Here is a 21275-nt window from a genome sequence, read left to right on the forward strand (position 1 = left end):
GCCACGGGGGGTGGGGTGGGGGGGGGAGTCTGACACCAGGGGCGGGGAGGGGGATACGGAGGGTGTACCACCCTCATTTCTGCACTGCCTCTGGAGGTGGGTCTGATCTCCCTACCAAGAGCAGCCATGCAGGGGAAGGATAACTCCTTTCCCTCCCCAGCGTCTCCAGACTAGCAGCTAGGAGCCCCAGGCTCCCAGCAGCAGGGGAGATCAGATTTCACGGGGAAGGGCTGATTTCATGGTCCAAGACATGTTTTTCACGGCCATGAAGTTGGTAGGGCCCTACAGATAAGGTAGGGAACACTAGTCTGGACTGGCCTCTGGCTCATAGAAGATGGGTTGAGTCAAAGTCCTTCCAGAGGAGAACCTTGCCCCATCTCCCCACTGCCAGAAAGTCTCCCACTCTCCTTACTCTCCAGTCCAACAGTCCCTGCTTCTGCTTGATCCAGCCATCCTCTCTGGGTTCCCAGGGTTACAACATTAAATGTGGAGTCTAAACTCCTCTTCAGAGTCCCTTTAAAATGACTGTGGTTGTGAATCTGCCATTATGATGCGTCATCTCCAGTCCAGGTGTGTCTGACCCAGACAAAGTAGCTTACGCTTAATAGCAACTGGATATTGACGACTTCTGGTTAATAGCGACATTTTGCTGGGATGTAATTGCCTGTAATGTTAATGGGACTCGAAGGTTTGCCATGGTATGTTGCTTATTGACATGATTTTGAAGAAAGGCCCCAGCTGCAGGCAGGTCTGTAGGGCTGCAGCCGGAGAAGGAAGTGCTGGGATATGCCTGCAGCTGGTGGTGAGCCCGTCCTAAGCGCTTCCTTCTGGGGCTGCAACGTCTGTTACAAGGGTTATTGATGTTCTCCTTACCAGGCTTTCCGCAGTGAGCTCAGGCAGCTCATGAACTGTGCAGTGTGGATAATCCAGGACAGAGATGCTGTGGGAGACAGGGAAGGGGGAAAAGAGTCATTCATGAAGCAGCAGATCAATATTCAAGGAGCTGTTCTAAACCGGTCACCATTACTTTTCCCCAATCAACCATTATGATCTCCAACCCTAGCTCACTACATCCTGCATCTTAGACTAGATGGTCCTTGCGGTCCCTTCTAACCCTATGATTCCAGGATTCTTAATTACAGTAACCCTAACTGGCACAGGCAGAACTGTGCAGCTGTGACTTCCCCACCCCACACGCCAAGTTGTTGGGCGCTGCTAGGAAGTCACTTGCTTTCCAAGTAGGTCACGATTTCTCAAAAGTTTTCTTAGTGTGAGCCACACTGAAGAGCCTGTCTTGCAGATGCACCTGCCTTTTGCATTTCTGATTGACAGACTACCTCCCATCCTATTTCCAAACTCGTGACACCTTCTGTCTCTCTGCTCAACAGCACTTGTCAATTTCTTATTGCTCTAAAGTACATCCTGAGTGCAGTACTAAAGACTCCAGTAATTTGGATCCATTAAGCCAAAACAGATTAGCTATTTATAGATTTTAAAAAACCCTAGGTTAAAATAATAAGAGATCTGACTTACTTAAACTGATAGTAGCAAGGAAATTCGGAGTGAAGGCTGCAAACCTCTCTATCACCCCTTCAGGCTTTCATGTCTTAATATAAAGTTGCCATTAAAGAATAAATAAATACACCCATCCCCCACCCCAAGACATGCACACACCTAAAATGAGTAGCCACATAATAAAATAGCTCTTGTTCGTGTGCTCTTTCTTATCCCTTCATCTTTTAAATGGGAATCTACAAACATCTACAGGGAATCTTCAAACAATAAGCTGACTTGCTGTATTGATTTCTGAGTCAGTGCCCATTCAGCGTAAAATCCCCAAATCAAAAAGACAGGTTTCAGAGTAGTTGCCGTGTTAGTCTGTATCCGCAAAAAGAAAAGGAGGACTTATGGTACCTTAGAGATTAACCAATTTATTTGCGCATAAGCTTTCGTGAGCTATTGCAGCCAGACTTCACATAACACACCTGTTACAGTAAGACCACGTACAGGACTTCTACCTGCTCCCCAAAGATTGCACGCAGTTTCTATGCATGGTCAGAAACTGCTGCCCCACATTAACAACTTGTTCATTTACTTATTTGAACATAAGTCTTAGACTGTCAAGCAGCGTAGGCTCAAAGCTCAAAAGTTTTTGGGGAATCTTATAAAAGCTAATGTGAATAGAAATGTTCTCAGGAAAAGCAAAACTGTTTGGATTTAAGCTTCCACGCACTTGCGTGACTGTAACTAATAGAGGAAAATTTGGATTTTTAACGGCTCCAGAGTTAACATTATGTTTATTGTGTTTCACCCCCAATTTCTCCCCATTCAAAAGAACTGGGTCCAAATGGAAAAGCTGCAGCTTTTAATGACAAGAGAATAAACGTGCTTTGCACAAACAGCTGTTTTCCATCTTTAACTTTCTCAGATTAGAAGGGGAAAACAAACCCGTTTCCTTTCCCTCTGTGTATATAAACCTACAGTACAAGATAGAGATTAGCCCATAGAGCCAACTGAAGACCTATATGAAATGCTGTTACAGCTCATTGTTCTCTCATCAATACTGTGTGTGGAACTGCATTTCGGGCGTGCCCAAATACCAAGTCCTACAGTAAACTGAAACTTCCAGCTGTCCCACGTCCAGAAAGTAACTGGAGAGCAAAGGAAACAGAACTGTGCTTCCCTGGAAGGAACTCATGCATGTGTAGCCTTATTCCTCTGTTCTCTATGTAGGTGTAGGTGTGTTTGGAGGTGCGTGCGTGTGTGCGCATCCAGACATGGCATATATAGATTTAATTAACAAGTCCAATATCTCGAATCACAGAGTAAAATAAAGGCCCTCCTATTTCAAGGCACTGATAATAAGCAGCAGTGGAATTCAGTGACACTTCTGTGACTATTTAAAGCCAGCTGATCGGGGTCCAAAGAGCTGAGTGATAGACACGGGAGGTGAAGGCCCAGGAGATTCTGTCTACCCATGCCTCTAACCTGCACAGGGCTGTTTCCCTGTCATGTGTTCTCTAGTACTCTGTCCTGCCTAGAACATGGCCCCTTACAGCTGCGTTGGTGACCACAAGAGGAAGATCTCCACGCACACAAAGCCCCTACTAAGCGCAGGAGGAAAAGGAACTGCTGCAAATAGGCTGTACCTGTTTTTGGCAGTGATGTAGGACATGATATTCTGGTTAAAGAACTTCAGGATCAGCGGGATACAGTTGGCAAACACCAAGTGCTGAGACACATACTCAAACTGCAGAAAAGAGGTGAACGCACACAGTCAGGCAGTGTAGTTAAAAAAAATAAATCAAACAAAAGCCACATTTCTGCATCCAATTAAAAACCTTCTTCCATGGATTCGCCGCAGCTGGACCTTCTCTCTCTTGGCTCTTCCCCGTATGCCCGGTGCCAGTCTCCTGTACATTTCTCCCCACAACCCTACAATTGCTGAAGCGAGAGGGATCTCATCTGCAGAGCCTGCTCTCTGGAACAGCCTCCTTCTCTCTCTGCCAAATGGTCTCTCCAGCCCTTTCCAAGTTTTAACTAAAAAACAAACTTTGTACATGCATCTTCAGTTCTCTCCCTCTGTTAATATTTAATCCTAAAGCCTTTGAAAATATGGTTGCAATGGCTACAACCTAAAGCACAACTGATCTGTATATAGATTGCTACAAATAGAGGCATTCCTCTTCTAACCAATTACCCAGGGATTTAGAGCAAACTCCCATTGGAAGGAACAGTTTCTTCCTTTATTTTTACACAGCACAGAACAAGTTGTCAGTGCTCAATGACTTTGGACAGTGGTGATTCGGACACAATTAATACTTAGCCATTCTCTGTCTAGGTATTACAAACTGCACCCCTACTCTGGTGTTTAGGCACTAGTAGCCAGTCTCTTCCCATCAGAGCATCTTGAAGTGTTTACAAACATTACAACGATGCCTCATGTTTCTCTCTTCCCTGACCGTGTTTTACAAAGAGGGTCATTAAGGGCTTGTCTACACGGGGAGTTATTCCAAAATAGCTACTGCTGGTTAAGTCCATGTATGGACACACTTATTGCAAATTAGCGTAAACCACTTTGGAAGTGGATTAAACTAATTTGGAACAAGGCCAGAACAAGAGCATCCACAGATTGAATTGGTCAGGAAGCACTACTCTGCTTTAAATTCACACTCTTCCATATTCCCGATTAATTTCCATGTGTAGACAAGCCCTAAGGCACACAGAGGGGGACTGACTGGCCCAGGGTCACACAGCAAGCCAAACTCAGAGTCAAAACAAGACCAAGGAGTTTGGACTCCTGGTTCTAAATTCCTAATACAGAGTATGGGAGCAGACAGAGCAGCACTGTAAAATGGAAAGACTGGCCCACAGGGGTCATGCTAAGCTGGTCTCAGCTAATAGCTCAACCAGGGGGAGCTCCCTTTTTTCTCACCAAGCAGAACTGTTGGTCCCTCTTTGGGTATGTCTACACTACAGCTGGGAGTGAGCCACGCGCTAACTCAGGCAGAGCTAGTGTGCTAAAAATAGCAGAGTGGGCATGGGTAGCAGCTCGGGCTCACTACCCAAGTCCAAGCCTGCCTGAGCCCGTCTAGCAACAGCCACACACATCTATTTAGCCCACTAGCTAAAGCAGAGCCAGTTCCTGTTGGTCTGACCAGGCTGGGAGGCACGCTGCCAGCTGCAGCACGGACATCACCTCACAGTCTTCCAACAGAACCATGGAGGATGTATAGAGAGACAGCACTGGAAGCAGGGGGGCAGAAGCGCCCTAAAAGGGGTAGGGGGCACAGGTGCCCAAACCGTGGCCCTGCGCTATGACTCCCCCTCGCACCACCTCTTCCTTCAAGACCCCTTCCCACTCCCCACGTCACTCGCTCTTACGGCTGGTAAAAAGTCGGGGGCCATGGCTCTCTGTCCCCTCCTGGCTGGGAGTCTCCACTGATTAGCCAAGTCCCCTCCAGCTTCTGGCCAACCGCTGGCCAGCCCAGCACACTGGTGGTCTGACAGCCCCACGTTTCCCAGAATGAGGTGACATCAGGGTGACCAGATGTCCTGATTTTATAGGGACAGTCCTGATATTTGGGGCTTTGTCTTGTATAGGTGCCTATTACACCCTGTCCCAATTTTTCACACTTGCTATCTGGTCACCTTAGGTGACATGCTGTTTGCAGATTAATTATAAACAGGAAGAGGACCCTCATTTCTGCTGATCACTTGGCTCCACAACGGCCAAGCTCTGGTACAAGCAGACAGACGCAGCAGGGAGCAACCCTTGGCAAAGCCCCTGGGTGAACAAAGCACCTGGCCGGAATATCATTTTACCAGTAACCTCAGTGACCCTGATATACACACGCAGCTGGATGCGACATTTACACAAACATGAAGGGTCACAAAACTAGAGCCAGGATGTAAATCTGGTTTGTTCTGCTTGAAATGGAGTTTATTGCCCTGGCAGTCTAAGCTCAGGAATAGCAGCTGGATCGCTGAGAGGTTCCTGCTTTTTTTGCTCTGTTTTCCAGCACAGGTGACAGATGCAAAAGGCACTTTAATGTCTCACCCAGGGTTAAACAACAAGCAGGATCAGAACCTAGGAGCCCCCTGGATGCCATTTCTCTGCACTACCTGCTGGATCGCATGCACCCTCGTGTCACAATAAAGGGGGAAAATGAGAGAACGCCCTCCTGTGCTGAGGGGAGCAAGTTGCAAACACATAAGGGGGCATGAGGGACCCACTGCAGCTGGGGATCATAAAATTTAGTGTATTAATGTCAAATGGGTATTCGGCATGCAAAGTGGCTGCACTACTGGGCCGAGGATGCAGCCCAATGTAGTGTTTAGTCAGCCATTGTTAATAAGGGAACCCCTTAGCATGGTCACAACACCGTTCGGTCCGGTTTAGACTCAGGCCAAACGAAACTGTGTTAGGATGCAAAGGCGAAAGTCTCTAACTCTTAACTCTGGATTCCCCGACTACCTGTAGTTTAGACAAGGCCTCAGAGGGGTTTGGCTAGTCCCCATCCCCTTCCCACTCCTGGCAGGGGGAAAGAAATGTCTTCCCTTCAGGCTGAACACAGATGTAGCCAAGTTTTGGCCACGGTGAAATAATCACGTGGAGGTTTACAAGGGGACACAGCCTTGTGGAAGTGACCCAAACACAACCAAAGCCAAGACATGTACTGTCACTCGTCCTGTGCTAATAATGCTAAAGAGGATATGCCCTGGGGCTAAAGGTCACCACTGAGGTAGACCAAGCCGCAGCTGCTCTCCAGGCGACACTAACCTGAACACACCTGCACTGCGAAGCACCTAGCAATGGCCTTCTCATATAAAGCTCACCTGGTAGATGTGGTTCAGTTTGAAATGCTTCAGCAGCAGCAGCAGCATGGCCGAAATGCTCTTCACAATGATCTCTTTGTGTCTGTTTACATCGACCCCCAATTTCATGCTCTGAAGAACTGTGATGCTAGTGTGGAAGGAGAAAGGGAGGGACAGATCCATGTACAATGAGCATTACTGGGATGGGATTTTTGTTCTGATTGGTTTCTATTCATCTGCATGGGCTCTATATAAAGGGGGTTTTTCACTGAACCTGCCACCCAAACAGGACCCCGCACTTATCCCTGGGCCTCCTGCTCCCAACATGTCCTGCCTAGGGGCACCATAGTGGGTCACAGAACGGATGGACTACAGCACACAAGGAGAATCTGGGATGGAGCTTGTTACAGGAGTAAACTAGAACGAAAAGGGCTCTCCCAGAGACGCACTCTGCCTACAGAGCAGTAAAGCTTTACTTCTTGTACTGGTTGGTTTAATTTTGACATTTTGCCATAAGTAGCCTTTTCTTTTGTGCTGCATTCTGGCCACAAGAGCTCTACTGAATCAGGTGAACAAGCATGGGTCACTCCCAGTAGAGATCAATTGGGGTCACAGCCATTCACGTTAACAGAGCACAAGGACTGGTCTGGTACAGCCTGCAGCACTGAAAGGGTCAGAGGTCCAGCAAAGACCATTCACTCACATGGATCCCTTTTTCCCCATGAAAACAGAAACTTCATCTCCAGAGGGACATGTAGATTCTGCCATCCCAGAAATGGGAAATCGCTGCATTACCCACATCAGCCAGGAGACCGCGTTGTTGCTGAAACAGCCAGCACTCAGCTGCCTGTCACCCACCCACGCACTTACGGCATCTCCTCGGGCAATACGTCTGCCAGGATGTTGATGGAGTCGGTCTTGGCTTTGGAGGTGGGTGCTGCAGCCAGGAGAATCTTCAGCAAAGCAATCTGCAGAGGGAGAGGAATCCCCCCCCAGCCCCCAAATACATTGAGAACAAGCAGGCACTAGAGGCCCGTGTACAAACAACACGTGGCGGGAGGAAGGAATTTCGTTTTCGCTCATGTGACGGAGTTGCAGCCTGGAACCAGCGTTGGTCTCAGGTTATGGTCTCAGGCTGGGCTACTCCTGAAACTAACAGGGGAAGTGAAGCCTCCAGCAGAGCTGTAAGTAGACGTCCTACAAGGTGGGCAGTTTGGCTCTGGGAATTGGGAGTGGCATACCCACTCTTTCATTGTTGGGCTGCCTGTTCAAACTTAGCCAAGTAGTGACTCACAGTGGTCATCAAGCTGTTTGCTGGCCCATCTGCAGCAAGCTGGTGGTTTGGAGGTCGGTTCCTGGCATGACAAGGGTCCCCATCACAGACCCAATACCACTCTGGCACTAACTGGAAGGGACCTCAAGAGATCATCTAGTCCAGTCCCCTGCACTCATGGCAGGACTAAGTATTATCTAGACCATCCCTGACAGGTGTTTGTCTAACTTGCTCTTAAAAATCTCCAATGATGGAGATTCCACTACCTCCCTAGGCAATTTATTCCAGTGCTTAATCACCCTGACAGTTAGGTTAACCTATCCTCAGAGGTTAAGAAAAACAATTCTTCTCCCTTCTCCCTGTAACAACATTTTATGGACTTGAAAACAGTTATAATGTCCCCTCTGTCTTCTCTTCTCCAGACTAAACAAACCCAATTTTTTTCCAATCTTCCCTGATAGATCATGTTTTCTAGACCTTTAATAATTTTGGTTCTCCAATTTGTCCACATCTTTCTTGAAATGTGGCACCCAGAACTGGACACAATATTCCAGTTTCAGAGTAACAGCCGTGTTAGTCTGTATTCGCAAAAAGAAAAGGAGTACTTGTGGCACCTTAGAGACTAACCAATTTATTTGAGCATAAGCTTTCATGAGCTACAGCTCACTTCATCCGATGAAGTGAGCTGTAGCTCACGAAAGCTTATGCTCAAATAAATTGGTTAGTCTCTAAGGTGCCACAAGTACTCCTTTTCTTTTTGCGAATATTCCAGTTGAGGCCTAATCAGCGCGGAGTGGAGTGGAAGAATAACTTCTCATGTCGTGCTTACAAAACTCCTGCTAATACATCCCAGAATGATGTTTGCTTTTTTTGCAATAGTGTTACACTGTTGACTCATATTTAGCTTTTGATCCACTATGACCCCTAAATCCCTTTCTGCAGTCCTCCTTCCTAGGTAGTCATTTCTCATTTTGTATGTCTACGACTGATTGTTCCTTGCTAAGTGGAATATTTTGCATTTGTCCTTATTGAATTTCATCCTATTTACTTCAGACCATTTCTCCAGTTTGTCCAGATCATTCTGAATTTTAATCCTATCCTCCAAAGCACTTGCAACCCCTTGAGCTTGGTATTGTCCACCAACTTTATAAGTATACTCTCTATGCCATTATCTAAATCATTGATGAAGATATTGAACAGAACTGGACCCAGAACTGATCCTTGCAGGACCCCACTCGATATGCCCTTCCAGCTTGACTGTGAACCACTAATAACTCCTCTCTGGGAACGGTTTTCCAACCATTTCTGCACCCACCTTATAGTAGTTCCATCTAGATTGTATTTCCCTTGTTTGTTTGTGAGAAGATCATGCAAGATAGTACCAAAAGCCTTTCTAAAGTCAAGATATACCACATCTACTGCTTCCCCCGTATCCACAAGGCTGGTTACCCTGTGATGGTCTCAGCAGAGAGGACAAGGGTTGGGTGGGCCAATGAAGCTGAACTCTCTCTTATCCCTGCAGGTGTCTCCACCAGGTCAGGGCTGAACCTTAGTGAGAAGGAAGCCTGCACTGATGATTTGAGTCTCCAGGGTGCTCAGTAAACCACCAGTGGTGAGCTTTCAAAAAATATATGACTTACCATATACTGGGGGAGGTTGTATAACATTGCCCGATAGAGCATCTCACAGGGGGTCTCCTGAACTTCCTCCTCCCCCTAGCAGGCGACAAACAGATACGGAAGGAAAAAATAGAGCTGTCACTCAATCACGGAGGTACGTCAGAGACGTCCCCCTCCCGCCAGAGCCCATCTTGAGGTGGAGCGGCACCACATCCGTGTCAGGACGCTGCCTGGCTTTTCAGAACTGCTGCTGGGACAGGTACAATCCAGATCAAAGCCCAAGAATGGTGTTGCCTTAGAGAAGGGGAGGCCAATGCGTGTCCTGAGGTTCAAAGTAAACCTATGGCGTTTGATGACACAGCCATCATCTTTAATACAAGCATGCAGCCTTCAATGACTACAAGTCCCAGCATGCAATGCTCCATCTTGTGCGACCCGCCCACTGGGATCAAAGTGGAGCAATGCATTTTAGGACCTGTAGTCCATGCAGTCTGTATCTGTGTATCAAAGCTGGTACCTGTTTCAAAAAGTAGACAGTGGTTGCCCTGTTCTGTTGCATGTAACTTAGACGCAGCCCTCAGGGTCCTAGCAAATGGGCAGTGAGGTGCCACTTTCTAGACTCAAGCTATTTCCTTTCCACTTGGATATCTTCACTTCAGCCCTCCGTGGACACACACAGAGCAATCAGCATGCCATGGTAACACTCGACAATGACGCACTCCTTAGAAACTGCTCCTTCAGACACACAGTCTAGCTGTGGAGGGTACTGGTTTCTTACCAGTGACATGGGACACTTCTCCAGCTCCTCTTCGTTTTTGATCTGAACATCCGAGATAGAGACATACTTGTGCTGGAGAAACACAAACCAGAGAGGCAGAGTAACACCAGGACTGAAAGAGAAGGAACACACTGTGCAATGAAAAACAGGCCAATCTCCCTCTCCTGTTCAGCCAGGGTAGGGTTAGATTTACAGATCCCACCAGAAAAGATCTTCACAGAGGTGTGAGAATTCATCCCGCATGGGATACTCCTATGGCTGTGACATGCTTTACAAACTACCCAAACTCCTCCTAGGACAAGCAGAAATCACTTCAACCAGTACTGAAATGCAGCATCCTCTGGAGCACAACCCAGCAAGTGCTTAACAGTGCATAGCAACATCAGTGAAGGAGAAGAGACAAAGTCTGCTGCATCATCCAAATGCAACTGCAGGGCGAGTTTAGTTTGGCCAGCACCGGGGTTAACAACCCTAATGCTTGCAAAAGATTCCAGGGCAGATTTAATGACCTCAGATGGTTAAAACCTATGATTTCATCACTTATTTATATTGTGATAGCAGCTGAAGGCCTCAGTCAGGGACAGACTGTTAACAGAGACCCAGAGGACTGATTAAAAAGGGGTGGGTGGAGAGAGTATCTTTCCTTTTAGTTTCCTGTATTTGGTCTTCTTCAGCCAGGTGCTGGAAAGCAATAGGACCTGGGGCACAGGAGTGGATTTATTCTTCCCGGAGGGTGCTGCAACCCTGCCCCCCCTGAGGCTCCCCGCCCCCACTCTGCCCCTTCCTGCCACGCTCCGCCACCTCCCCTAAGGCCCCACCCTCACTCTGCCTCTACCCGCCCGTGCTCCACCCCTCCCCCAAGGCCCCCCGCCCACCCACTGCTTGCTGCTCTCTCCCCTCCCCCAAGCACCTCCCTCCAGCTGCCAGACAGCTGATCTGGTGGCCCCCCTCAACAGCTGTGGCTGGTGGGTGCTGAGCACCCCCTATTTTTTTCTGGAGGCGCTTGAACTGGGGTATAAGTACAGGGTGTGGGGGCAGGTTCAGGCTTCAGGAGTAATGTGAATTCTATTGGGGAAGCAATCCTAGCCACACAGGATGGGTTAGAGGTCCAAGGGAGAACACCTAGACTCCCCAGTGCAACGAAGTTCAAATCCCCACAGGGTTGACTCAGTTTGTCAGCCTCCCAAGGCAGACAGACAGAGCTGCAAAGTTTGCATGCACAAGACGCTAAGCCAGACATCCCGTCTGCTCGGTGCGCACACCGACGTTCTCTTTTGCATTGGTGATCCTGGCCAAAGATTTCCCCCGCTCCTATGGAATATACTATGCACGAGTTCCCACCCCAGAGGTGGCTGCATCCCAGCACTGCCGGGTGTAAGAACCAGTGGCGTTCTAGCAATTCAAGACATTAGACAAGCCATCCCCTATATCAAAATCCCGCAGATCAGAACAACAGCAGATGTTTAAGGCACAGAGCCACTGCATTACCTGCTTTAGAGTCTTCACGCTTTCGTGGATGGGCCGGGGCAACCCTACTAAGGTATCCGTGTCCCTGCAGGAGGGGAAGAAAGAAGATCGGTACAAGCCCAAAAGGGAGATCTGGAACGGACACTTTCCCTTTTGGATTTAGAGCAGAAGGCAGGCAGTCTGCTGTCAGATGAACGAAACCCAGATGTTCCAGGAACTCAATGTCTAAATGTCAAGATCACCCGCCCCTCTTCCCCGCCCTCATCTCCGCTCTGCCAGAGGGGCAGACGCTCCTAGGACATGCAACAAAAGGCACACGGTGAAATTCTGAAGTCTGATACTCTGCCCCATGACCACAGCTACACAGAAAGGGAAGGTCGGCAGCCAGTGCTTTCCAGCTCTGCTCCGAAGGGCACAGGTTTGTTCCTGACTCAGAGAGAAAAGTGCTCACTGGATCACCAAACATCCCTCCCTGCAGGTCTCCCAGGCCACCCACGGCCAGTCCCACGCCTGTAAGATACAACTAGCTCCCAGCTCGTGGATGGCTCAGCAACACCAGGGGTCAGCGCAGGACTTGTCGGCTCCCTCCCGCCTCTCACACCGGACCAGACTGAGCCCCAGCCACCTTCGTTGCCACCCAGCTAACGCAGCCAGAATCAGCTGTGGAAGTTTCCAAGGTGGCCTGTGAAAATCTTCTCTCCTGCTGCCACACCAGCAGCTTCCAGCCCCTGCCCACACTGATGCCACAATGTACGCAGGGATTTTTCTGGACTAAGGTATCTGCACCAGCCACAACTCCCACTGCCCCTCCCACTCCCTACACTCCCATCTCCTTACTCTCCTCCCCCTCCCATCAAAAGGCAAATTTATAACGGAATCAATCAGACCTATGGAATAAGATGACCCGGGCCAGCTATGACCCTGACCCCTTGCTTGCACGAAGCGTCTGGTTCTCCACACTTGCTCTGTTTTTCATTAGACCGTAAGCTCTTTGGAGCAAGCACTGTCCGTTAGAACATGGTTTTACATTGCAACGTGGTTCTGATACAGACTGAGAATGGCCAAGCATCCTCCTAAGCCTTCAGGGTGCCAGCCTCCTCAAGAAAGCCGAGGACTAACACCTCCCAGCAACAATCGAACGTGGCAATGACAGGAGATCAGGGGACAGACTTTGCTGGCAAAAGCCAAACCAACTCTATTCTCCCAGATGCCCAATACTCACTGTCCGAGGGTGAATCCAATGAATTTGTTCCTACTTGCCTCCAGGAAATGCTCAATGTCCTTCTGTCTGATAGAGTGGCAGGAGAAACAACCAGGGAGAGAGGGGAAAACACACATGTCCTGTCAGTACCAAGTTTGCTTGGACACCGAATACCAGACCCCCTGCATGTAACATCCAGCCCTGGAGTATTGCTTAGTGGAGTCGTTACTGCCACCTGGCAAACGGCTGCAATATAAACAAGATGATCGGGATTTATCCTAAACCTCTAGAGCCATTTAACATGTGGGTATAGTTGAGAAAGCGACTCTGTAAAACCAGCCCCTTCTTATCCAACCACTCTGCTCTCTGCAAGTCATCAAGGGCCACCTGCAGTCCACCTTATTGGCCCTACAGGTGTCGAAGAGCAAGTTGGTGCTGTTTTGCCTTGTGCATCCTTCCCTAGAACTGGTAGCTTAACACCATCAGTAGAATTTGTATTACCAGGTGAAGCTGTGAGAGGCAAAACTAACCCAGCTGAATTCCATATTCTATGGGGACTTGCAACCAAACCAAAAGTCACTTAACTTGCAGGGTGAGAGAATAACCGTGGGGCCCTGCAGTATTGCATATGCAGAGATAGAGACATCAGAGCCCCATGGGAAACAGGGTCCTGCCCATTTTAACGGGCAGGGCAGTGAACAGGCCTGGCAGCAGCTTCGTTTATCCCAGCTGATCAGCTTTAACCCTTGCACTGCTCCCAAACCAGAGAATTACGTGGGCTCCTGCATTTTAAAGTCCAGGTCAAATCCCGGCTCTACTGAAGTCAATGGCGAATCTCGCATTGACTTCAGTCGCGCCAGGATTTCAGCCACTATGCATAACACAACTCATGGATCAGTATCAGCTCTAGAAAGAGCCATGCCCCGCACCCCAGACCTACAACTGAGGTTCTCTGAGCTCCCAGATCACAGTGAAGCCACTGGAGGACACTCACCATCCAGGCAGGTAAAAGACTCACTGCGTAACTGACAAGAGATGATTTCATTAAACAGCTGTCAAGACTAATTCCCTAAGGCCACAACTGGGGATGTACCCAGCTCTGGACTACCAATACTGGCTAGTAACACTGACCTTCATCCCCCATCTGTAAGAAGGAGCAAGCTCAGGGGTCTTGCACATGGAGTACAACACAACCACCAACCCTACTTCCTGCAACACTTGGGATTTCCATGGTGGCCAGCATCCCCCCGCCATGGACCTGATTTGACCTTACTTGGCTTGTAAAGTCTTGGGAGATCCCAGCCAAAGGTGGTATGAGAAAAGCCAAGTAGGGAAAACAGTGAAGTCTTTTCAGTCCAACAAGTAGCAGGCAAACGTTCCACCAGTAATTCATTGCAACTTAAGGGGAGTTGGGGCAGGGGCGGATGACAATGAAACGAGAGGGTTATACCTGACTTTGGGTGCCCATGGAAGCCCTTTGGGGAAGGACACCCGCTCGATGGGCGGGCGCTGAGCTGGCACAGCCTGGATGATCGCTTCCCGCTCCATCAGGTCCAGCTCCCCCTCAATCCCGCTGTCTACATCGTCATTTTCCTCTTCATCCACTCCAGCCTCATCGTTCTTGAAAGGGTCCCTCTCATTATACATGTCCAGGCTGTCTTGCTTCACCAGGGGCTGTCACATGTGGAAACAGAGGAGAAATCAGTGGGGAGGAGGAAGGATTTTACAAACCCTCAGGCTCCACTTCCCTAGGGGGTCAGGAAGCTGCGTGGGCTGAATACTGAAGTTTCTCCTGAGCAAGGACTTCATCATTTTGCCTCGTCTCTTTATTTGGCATCTCAGCCTGGATGAAGCACATCCTCCCTACCTTCAAAATGGAGCCCCTGGCTGCTGGATTTTCTGCCTGCCCCAGAGGAAGTGGCGGAAGGTATCCTTCCCCCTTTGAATCCGATTTGTTTCTGCAAACTTTGGAACTGCTAAGCATAAAGCATCAGCTCAACCAGCTGAACTGGAGGAGAGCCCCGGTTTGCAGTCAGTAGTTCAGTACGTCGTGCTTTGCTCCTCTTAGCTGGGGATTAGACGATTGGGATGCACTCTTGCTTTCTTAATAGGAAAGCAAGCATGCCATCTCCAGGACGTGACCGGTGAATACCCCCACCCCCCACCGCTGCAAACCGGGCGAAGAGAAGGGCACTACTGAACGCAGCCTCTCCTGTTGGATGGAAGTTCCCTTCTGGAGGAATGCCACGCCACGAGCTACATCCCAGGAGCCTCTGCTATCACTAGCTCTCACCCGCCTGCTCCGGTGCCCACGTTTCGACGGCTGCTGGTCCAGGAGTTCGATGGTGTAGGTGGGAGGCGACGCAGCCCGCATGCGGCGCATGACCTGGATGCTGTCCTCCGGGAGAGGCGGCAGGCCCAGCTCCTCCCGCTTCCTCATTTTCATGGCCTGGAGGGCTTCAAATCCCCCCAGGGTGAACTGCGGGCCACCAGGCCAGGTGTAAAAGAGAAAGAAGGGAAAATGAGCCGTGCCTCACCCCCCCACACCCCCTTCCCGGAAACCAGCAGGGATGTACTCCGCACAGCTCAGCCTTGCCTCTGCAGCCGCTTCCCACACTAGCGCAGCGACACTGCTATTTACACCTGCTCTAGCGTAAGGAGACCTACCTCCAGTGTGTGTGCAAACGCAGGGGAATCACACCCCTAGCTCGCAGAGTAGACGTAGCATCAGCTCCTCTTGTGCTACCCTAAGTAATTCTCCTCTCTCTTTGGGGTTTGCACCCTGCAAAGGGAGGCCTGTGCCCACCCTTAACTGTCGCTGGGCGAAACTAGATCTTCTCTCTCCTAGGAAGATAATCCAGGTGCAGCCATGCAAGATGAGGGCTATTCCCTCCTGGCTCCAAAGCCAAAACTCGCAGCGGGGCCTTTTTCGTTCCCTATCAAGCTACAAACCCACGCCTAATCTGCTGCCCACTACCATCCCCAGTGATCTTTCAACACACTCGAGGAAACTCTCTAGCCAGAGTCATGCAACCCAGACTAGCTGATCTGAACGGTCCCGTCTGGGCCTATAAAATAAAATATGAGCATTTCTGCTTCCCAGGCAGGCATTTTCCTCTCATTTAATTATGGGTGTTTCCAAACTACTTTCCCATGGACGTTTTTCCACATTCCATTCCATGATGTTATTTCTCATCCAGATTTCTATATGCTGTATTGCCTCCTGCCTCCCCAGCATTTCTACATCCTTTTGGGTAACATGTCACTTACTCCCTCTTCCAGATATTTATGGATGGTATTTAATGAGCCCGGACCTAACAGGAACCCCTGCGGTATCCTACTCCTATCTTTTCCAGCCCATATTTAACTCTCACAAAAATCTTGCATGTATGATTCTTCAACCAGTTTGCTTTCCAAATTATGTTCTTTGTCCCCAAGCCAACCTGAATTCATTTCTCAAGTAAGATTTCCTGAGATGCTATGACAAATGCTTTGCTAATCTCCAAATGTCACATCTGGCACATCCCTTCATCCAGTAACCTTGGAGAGCTTTATACTTTATAAACTCCCAACACAGTCTGTTGCTCATGGGGCGATTGTATGCTACGCATACACAGATCATTCTTGCTCAGAAGTTTCTGTGTTACAGAAGCTGGTGGTGAAAGTAACTCAACCCAGGAGATCCCCTTGGACCAGTGCAGATTGCTCCCTCTTGTATATTGCCTAGTGCCTTTTTCAATCTAGCATTAAATGCGTTTTAAGTGACGAGGAGACTTCGATGCTGGGACCTCTACAAGGCTGAGTTAATTAGCAAAGGGAGGCCAGGTGGCAGCCTCCCAATATATAACCCCCTCCCCGATTCAGGAGATTCTTGAAAAGCAAAAGAATTGCACCCACCAGAAGCACCTTCCACAGCAGGAGCAGGACCTTCTTCATGGGGAAGTGCGGAGCGTGCCCACTGCAGAACTTGGCCACCATGGTGAAGAGCAACAGAGCAAATGGTTCTTCACTGTGCACAGGAAAACCTGTGAGGGACGGGACCGAAACAAGCTTAGAATAAAGAGAATCTCCCCGCTCCCCATGCTCTCGCCGCTGGAGTGAGTTTATTAGCACGTCATGCAGGCCTTGTCAGGGACATTGTATTCGCTGATGGTGCCAACAGCAACCAGCCAACAGCAACCAGCCCCCAACAATCCCCCCCATCCATCACTAAAGACTCCACAGTCTTAGCCCAAACTTGGCTTGACCTTGGGCTGGTGGAATAAGGGGGATCCCTTTACATTTGATAGTGGTTTGTTCCTTCTGGTTTTACAGCTACCACTCAGAGGCCGTCACAGCACGGGACAGTGGAGTGAGCTGCACCCCCCCAGACATGGTTGCGTGTGAGAGAGAAATGGAGCTTTGGAGGGTGACCAGCTACTCACTCAGCTCTGTCCTGAAGGTCTCCCGGGAGCTCTTCCACTCAGGCGGGTCGGCCTCCACCTCCACACGGATGTTCTCCACCATCAGGTACATGACACTCAGCAGCACCCTGGAGAGAAGGCATCATGACAGGCAGGTCGCACAGCCACCCACAGTCCATTTCCACTACAGGTCGCCACCCCCCGTAGGATTTGTGGGGGATCCCAGCCTCTCCATTCCCCAGCTCCCAATTACTCCTCTCTCCCAGGTGTGGTCAGGAGGCCAGCCTGCCCCTTCCACTACTAAGGCTGGTCCAAGAGGAGGAGAAAGTCTGGAAGGAAGGGGGTCTGGGGTTTTCCTGGAACAATCCAGTGACCTTCGCTCTGCCCTAACAGCCAGGCAGCAGTAGAGCATGCAGGCCCTACATTACCATCCAGACTGTTCCACAATCTGCCCCCTGCGCCAGAGTCAGAGCCTGCAGGTCTCAAAGGCTGGACCTTCCATCGCACCGCATTGCAATTACTCGGGGTACAACCAGCGGATGCTTGTGGGACCCGCCGCGTTAGGGTGATGCCCTGGAATGATCCCATGGGGCCAGCAAGGTGACAGAAAGGACGACTAAAATAAACTGCATTTTCTCATCTGAGATACTGCTTCCCCCTTGGATTATGGGTTTACCCACCTGTTCCTGACCCCCCTCAGTTTGATCATCTCTCCCCACATATTCCTTCAGCTACAACATATCCAGGCAACCTTCCCCACAGCAAAGGACTTGCTGCAATCTTCTGGGGAGTCCATCAATGCCCCTTCAAGGCCAAAGAGGGAGTAGGGGCCATAAGACGACTTGAGGTTTCATCCCCTTTCCTCCCAGGAGCTGAATGTGCAGCTGCAGTAGCAAAGCCAGACTCTGCTGGCCCAGAGAGCTGAAGGCACTCGCCTTTCTCTGCAAGGCAACTGATGGGGCCACCAGACACCCTCGCTGAACTTAGCCTGAAGAGCTCTGATGCCTAAAAAATAAGCCTGGGGATTTCCCTGGCACTTTGGCCAAGGCAGCGGACAGACGGACTGGGAGCCCGCTGACCTGACAGCTCACGTCCCACTCAAGGGCGGGCGGACAGGTTCTAGAATGGAGGACATGGGGTGAAAAGACAGGTTACCTGAGCTCTGTGCTATCTGCTAAGGAGATGGCTGGTTTCCTCAGGGCACTGCTGCAAGCCTGGCTGTTGCTGCAATGAAGAAAGAGGACAACAGGAGTTCGTGGTCAAATCTCCCGTCAGTCAGTTGCTGCTCAGGATGGTGAGAGACTCCACCACTCAGACCAGACAAGGCCACATCTAGGGCCCATTTACACTATGAATAGCCAAAGACTCAGAAGTGTAGGACTGGAAGGGACTACAGTAGGTCATCTAGTCCAGTCCCCTGCACCCAAGGCAGGACTATGTAATAACTAGACCATTCCTGACAGGTGTTTTAAGAACAAGTTAGACAAACCTGCCAATGACGGAGATTCCACAGCCTCCTTGGGTCTTTTTACACTAAACCATCTACACTAAATGGTCCTTTCTACATTAAACCATCTCGCTCTCACAGAGTTAACTGCTCTGGTGATTAGACCACCTTTGTTCAACCCTCCCCCCCACTCCACTAGCAAGTAGCCAAAACCAAATGGGGGCATCCCACAGACGTATATGTTATAAAGACGAGAGCAGACCAGAGAATGCTAAACCCTCTCACTCAATCTCCATGTTCAGTAGCTCCAGGAAGGCTGAGAAAGTCCCCATCTGGTACAGCAGGAAGTTATTGTGCCGAGACCAATGTAGGACCTCCGCTTCCATGTCACACTCGCCAAATACACCTGGGAGAACAGAGAGGCCGATGGAGCAAACCATGGGAAGAGAGGCAGCTTTAAGGTGAAGTTAGTGTTGGTGAAAGGTACCAGACTGGCAGGACTGGAGTACAGGGAACAGGAGCAGCAACCATGCAAGCTTCCTCCATCGCGATATGGAAGGACCACTTATCGGAGTGAGAGGGGAGTTTGGGCTCAGCTTCCCATTCAACCACTGGTTTCTCTCCAATTCTGCAGCCAACATGCTCAGAGTCTAACTGATCACCATATGTGGGGTGGGGAGGGAATTTCCCCCAAGTCAGATTGGCCGTGTGGGGGCGGTTTCGCCTTTCTCTGCAGCAGGGGGTGTGGGTTGCTTGCCAGAATCATCTGGGTATAATGCATTAAATCAATTCCCTGGATTTGGTGCTAGACAACAATCCAGGAGGAACTGCACCGAGAACCAACCCCTAATTCCCCCCGTCCACCCTCACAAGACGGCTGATATTAAATAACTGTACAACAATACATCCACGTGCAGGAATCGCCAACGCCCAGTCAAAGAAACCTCCCTCAACAGGGGCAAATGATGAAGGGCAAACACTTCCAGTTTCCATTTCATGTAAGGTTGGTCATGATTTGGGAGGAGGGGAAGAGAAATTAACTCAGAAAGTGAGGGTCTCATAGTGCCGAAGATCAGCCTGACAATATCCAATTACCCCCTGGCTGACCTGCACAACATGAAAAAGGAGAAGGAAGAACAGAAGGAAACACAGGAAGGAAGGGGGAGGGGGGGGAAGAGAGAAGCCAAGTGTGGGGGAAAGGGAGATGCTTAGTGAGGAACCACCCAGCTGGGCACTGAGGGACCCTGCTGTAAATTGAGATCATAAAGGGTCTCCTATGGGACTCTTTTCAAGCAGACCAAGCAGCCTGCAGGTGATAACTTAGTCCCTGCTAACCTGGACTGGATTTATTCCAGCAACCTTCACACTAGGCATTTCTAATGCCCAATTACTGCAGAACCTAGGTGCCGAGTACCTGGCAGCATCCAGATCTAGAGATCTAAGTCTTCAATTTCTATTCCCAATCCCATGAACCATTCAGTCTCCTGAGATTTATTTCTTAACTATGACATTAGCACTGCCTCTGGATGCACAACAGCCTTCGGCGGACACTAGCATACCACGGTGACAGGCAATGCAGAAATACCGTAAACGCTTGTGTAAATGAAGATGCTATTTGCATCCAGCTGGGGTGAAATCTACCCCGTATTAGCCGGCCACACACTAAAGTGTCTACGTGGCCCCTGCTGTCATGCACTCAGTTTCCTGGTGTACTTTGATCTATCCCATCTCAAAGTGGGACAGATCAAAGCACACCTAGGAACTTTCAGCATCCAGTAGCCGGTTCCACACAGACACAGCGTGTGGCAGGCAAGCACCAGGCGGATTTTCACCCCAGCTTGACGAGAACTAAGTGTTCGTTTAAACAAGCCCTTAGACAACGCAGGGCTTCGAGAGTCAACCCATTGAGCACAGGGAGCAAACAATTCCTCCTCACCTTAGGAGCAACCACCATGCAACCAACCTTTCCGAGTAAACCCACAGCACAAATGCCACCTGGCACGGTGCCGTCTGCTGGGCGCAGGCAGTTACCTTGTGCCAAATAAAGGACAGCTCGTGCTGCTTTCAGCCTCTTGTCCCTGTTGACCACCTCCAGCCCGTCCAGCAACCGCATCACATAGGCCTTCTGCTGAGCCAGGTCCAGCTCCAGCCATCTCTTGCCCTGCACTGGAAACAAGAGATGAGAATGAGCCAGGATCTTGGCCCCGCAGTGGTCTGGTCCCTTTTCCTTCAGGGATCCTGTTCCAGCCTCTTTCAGATACTACAGGGATGGGTGTCAAAGCAGATGGAAGGAAGCCAAGTGGAATAGTGTCCAGTATCACTGGCGTGCTGGAGACGCACACAGACTTTTCTGGGCACTAGACCAGTTTTCAGCACCCTCCTTCCTATGGATGACATTGTCAGGGAGGCCACTTGTCTGGTTTTAAGCCAGCCAGTCCTCTTTTGTCCCCTGTCCAGTACAGAGACTAAACCAGACGTGGTTTTGTCCGGTATCATGAATAAGGGACACCATTTTGAAGTTCCCACCACTCCACCTCCCCGCCGGCATGACCTCACGTGCTGACGGAATGGCATGCTCTTCAAAATGGCTGCCTCTGGGCAGCACCCCGTTATGCACAGTGTGTGTGTGAGGTCACGCTAGCAGGGACAGGCCCATGCTGTTCCCAAAAGTACAGGCATGTCCGGTGTTCTGGGGATGGGGCAGCGGCCACCCTACATACTGTTCCTGTTGGACACAGCCAACTCATGGGACACTGGGAAATAGTCCAG

The 21275-nt window shown here is 49.8% G+C and overlaps 1 protein-coding gene across 1 annotated transcript in view; it reads right to left on the reverse strand.

The window, feature by feature from the left end:
• The window catches only part of STRIP2 (striatin interacting protein 2), a 67409-nt gene that overhangs the window by 21322 nt on the left and 24812 nt on the right, over positions 1-21275 (reverse strand). Inside the window, exons 4-18 of the mRNA XM_077807261.1 lie at positions 20538-20672; positions 18792-18912; positions 18215-18283; positions 17081-17187; positions 16554-16681; positions 14950-15135; positions 14107-14330; positions 12678-12743; positions 11477-11540; positions 9989-10060; positions 9232-9306; positions 7189-7286; positions 6340-6466; positions 3150-3250; positions 874-940 (exon numbers count right to left, since the gene is read on the reverse strand). Of these exons, the coding sequence (XP_077663387.1) occupies positions 874-940; positions 3150-3250; positions 6340-6466; positions 7189-7286; positions 9232-9306; positions 9989-10060; positions 11477-11540; positions 12678-12743; positions 14107-14330; positions 14950-15135; positions 16554-16681; positions 17081-17187; positions 18215-18283; positions 18792-18912; positions 20538-20672 (1640 nt within the window). The remainder of the gene's footprint in view (positions 1-873; positions 941-3149; positions 3251-6339; positions 6467-7188; positions 7287-9231; positions 9307-9988; positions 10061-11476; positions 11541-12677; positions 12744-14106; positions 14331-14949; positions 15136-16553; positions 16682-17080; positions 17188-18214; positions 18284-18791; positions 18913-20537; positions 20673-21275) is intronic.

Source organism: Eretmochelys imbricata, chromosome 1, assembly GCF_965152235.1.
Source record: "Eretmochelys imbricata isolate rEreImb1 chromosome 1, rEreImb1.hap1, whole genome shotgun sequence".
NCBI lineage: Eukaryota > Metazoa > Chordata > Testudines > Cheloniidae > Eretmochelys > Eretmochelys imbricata.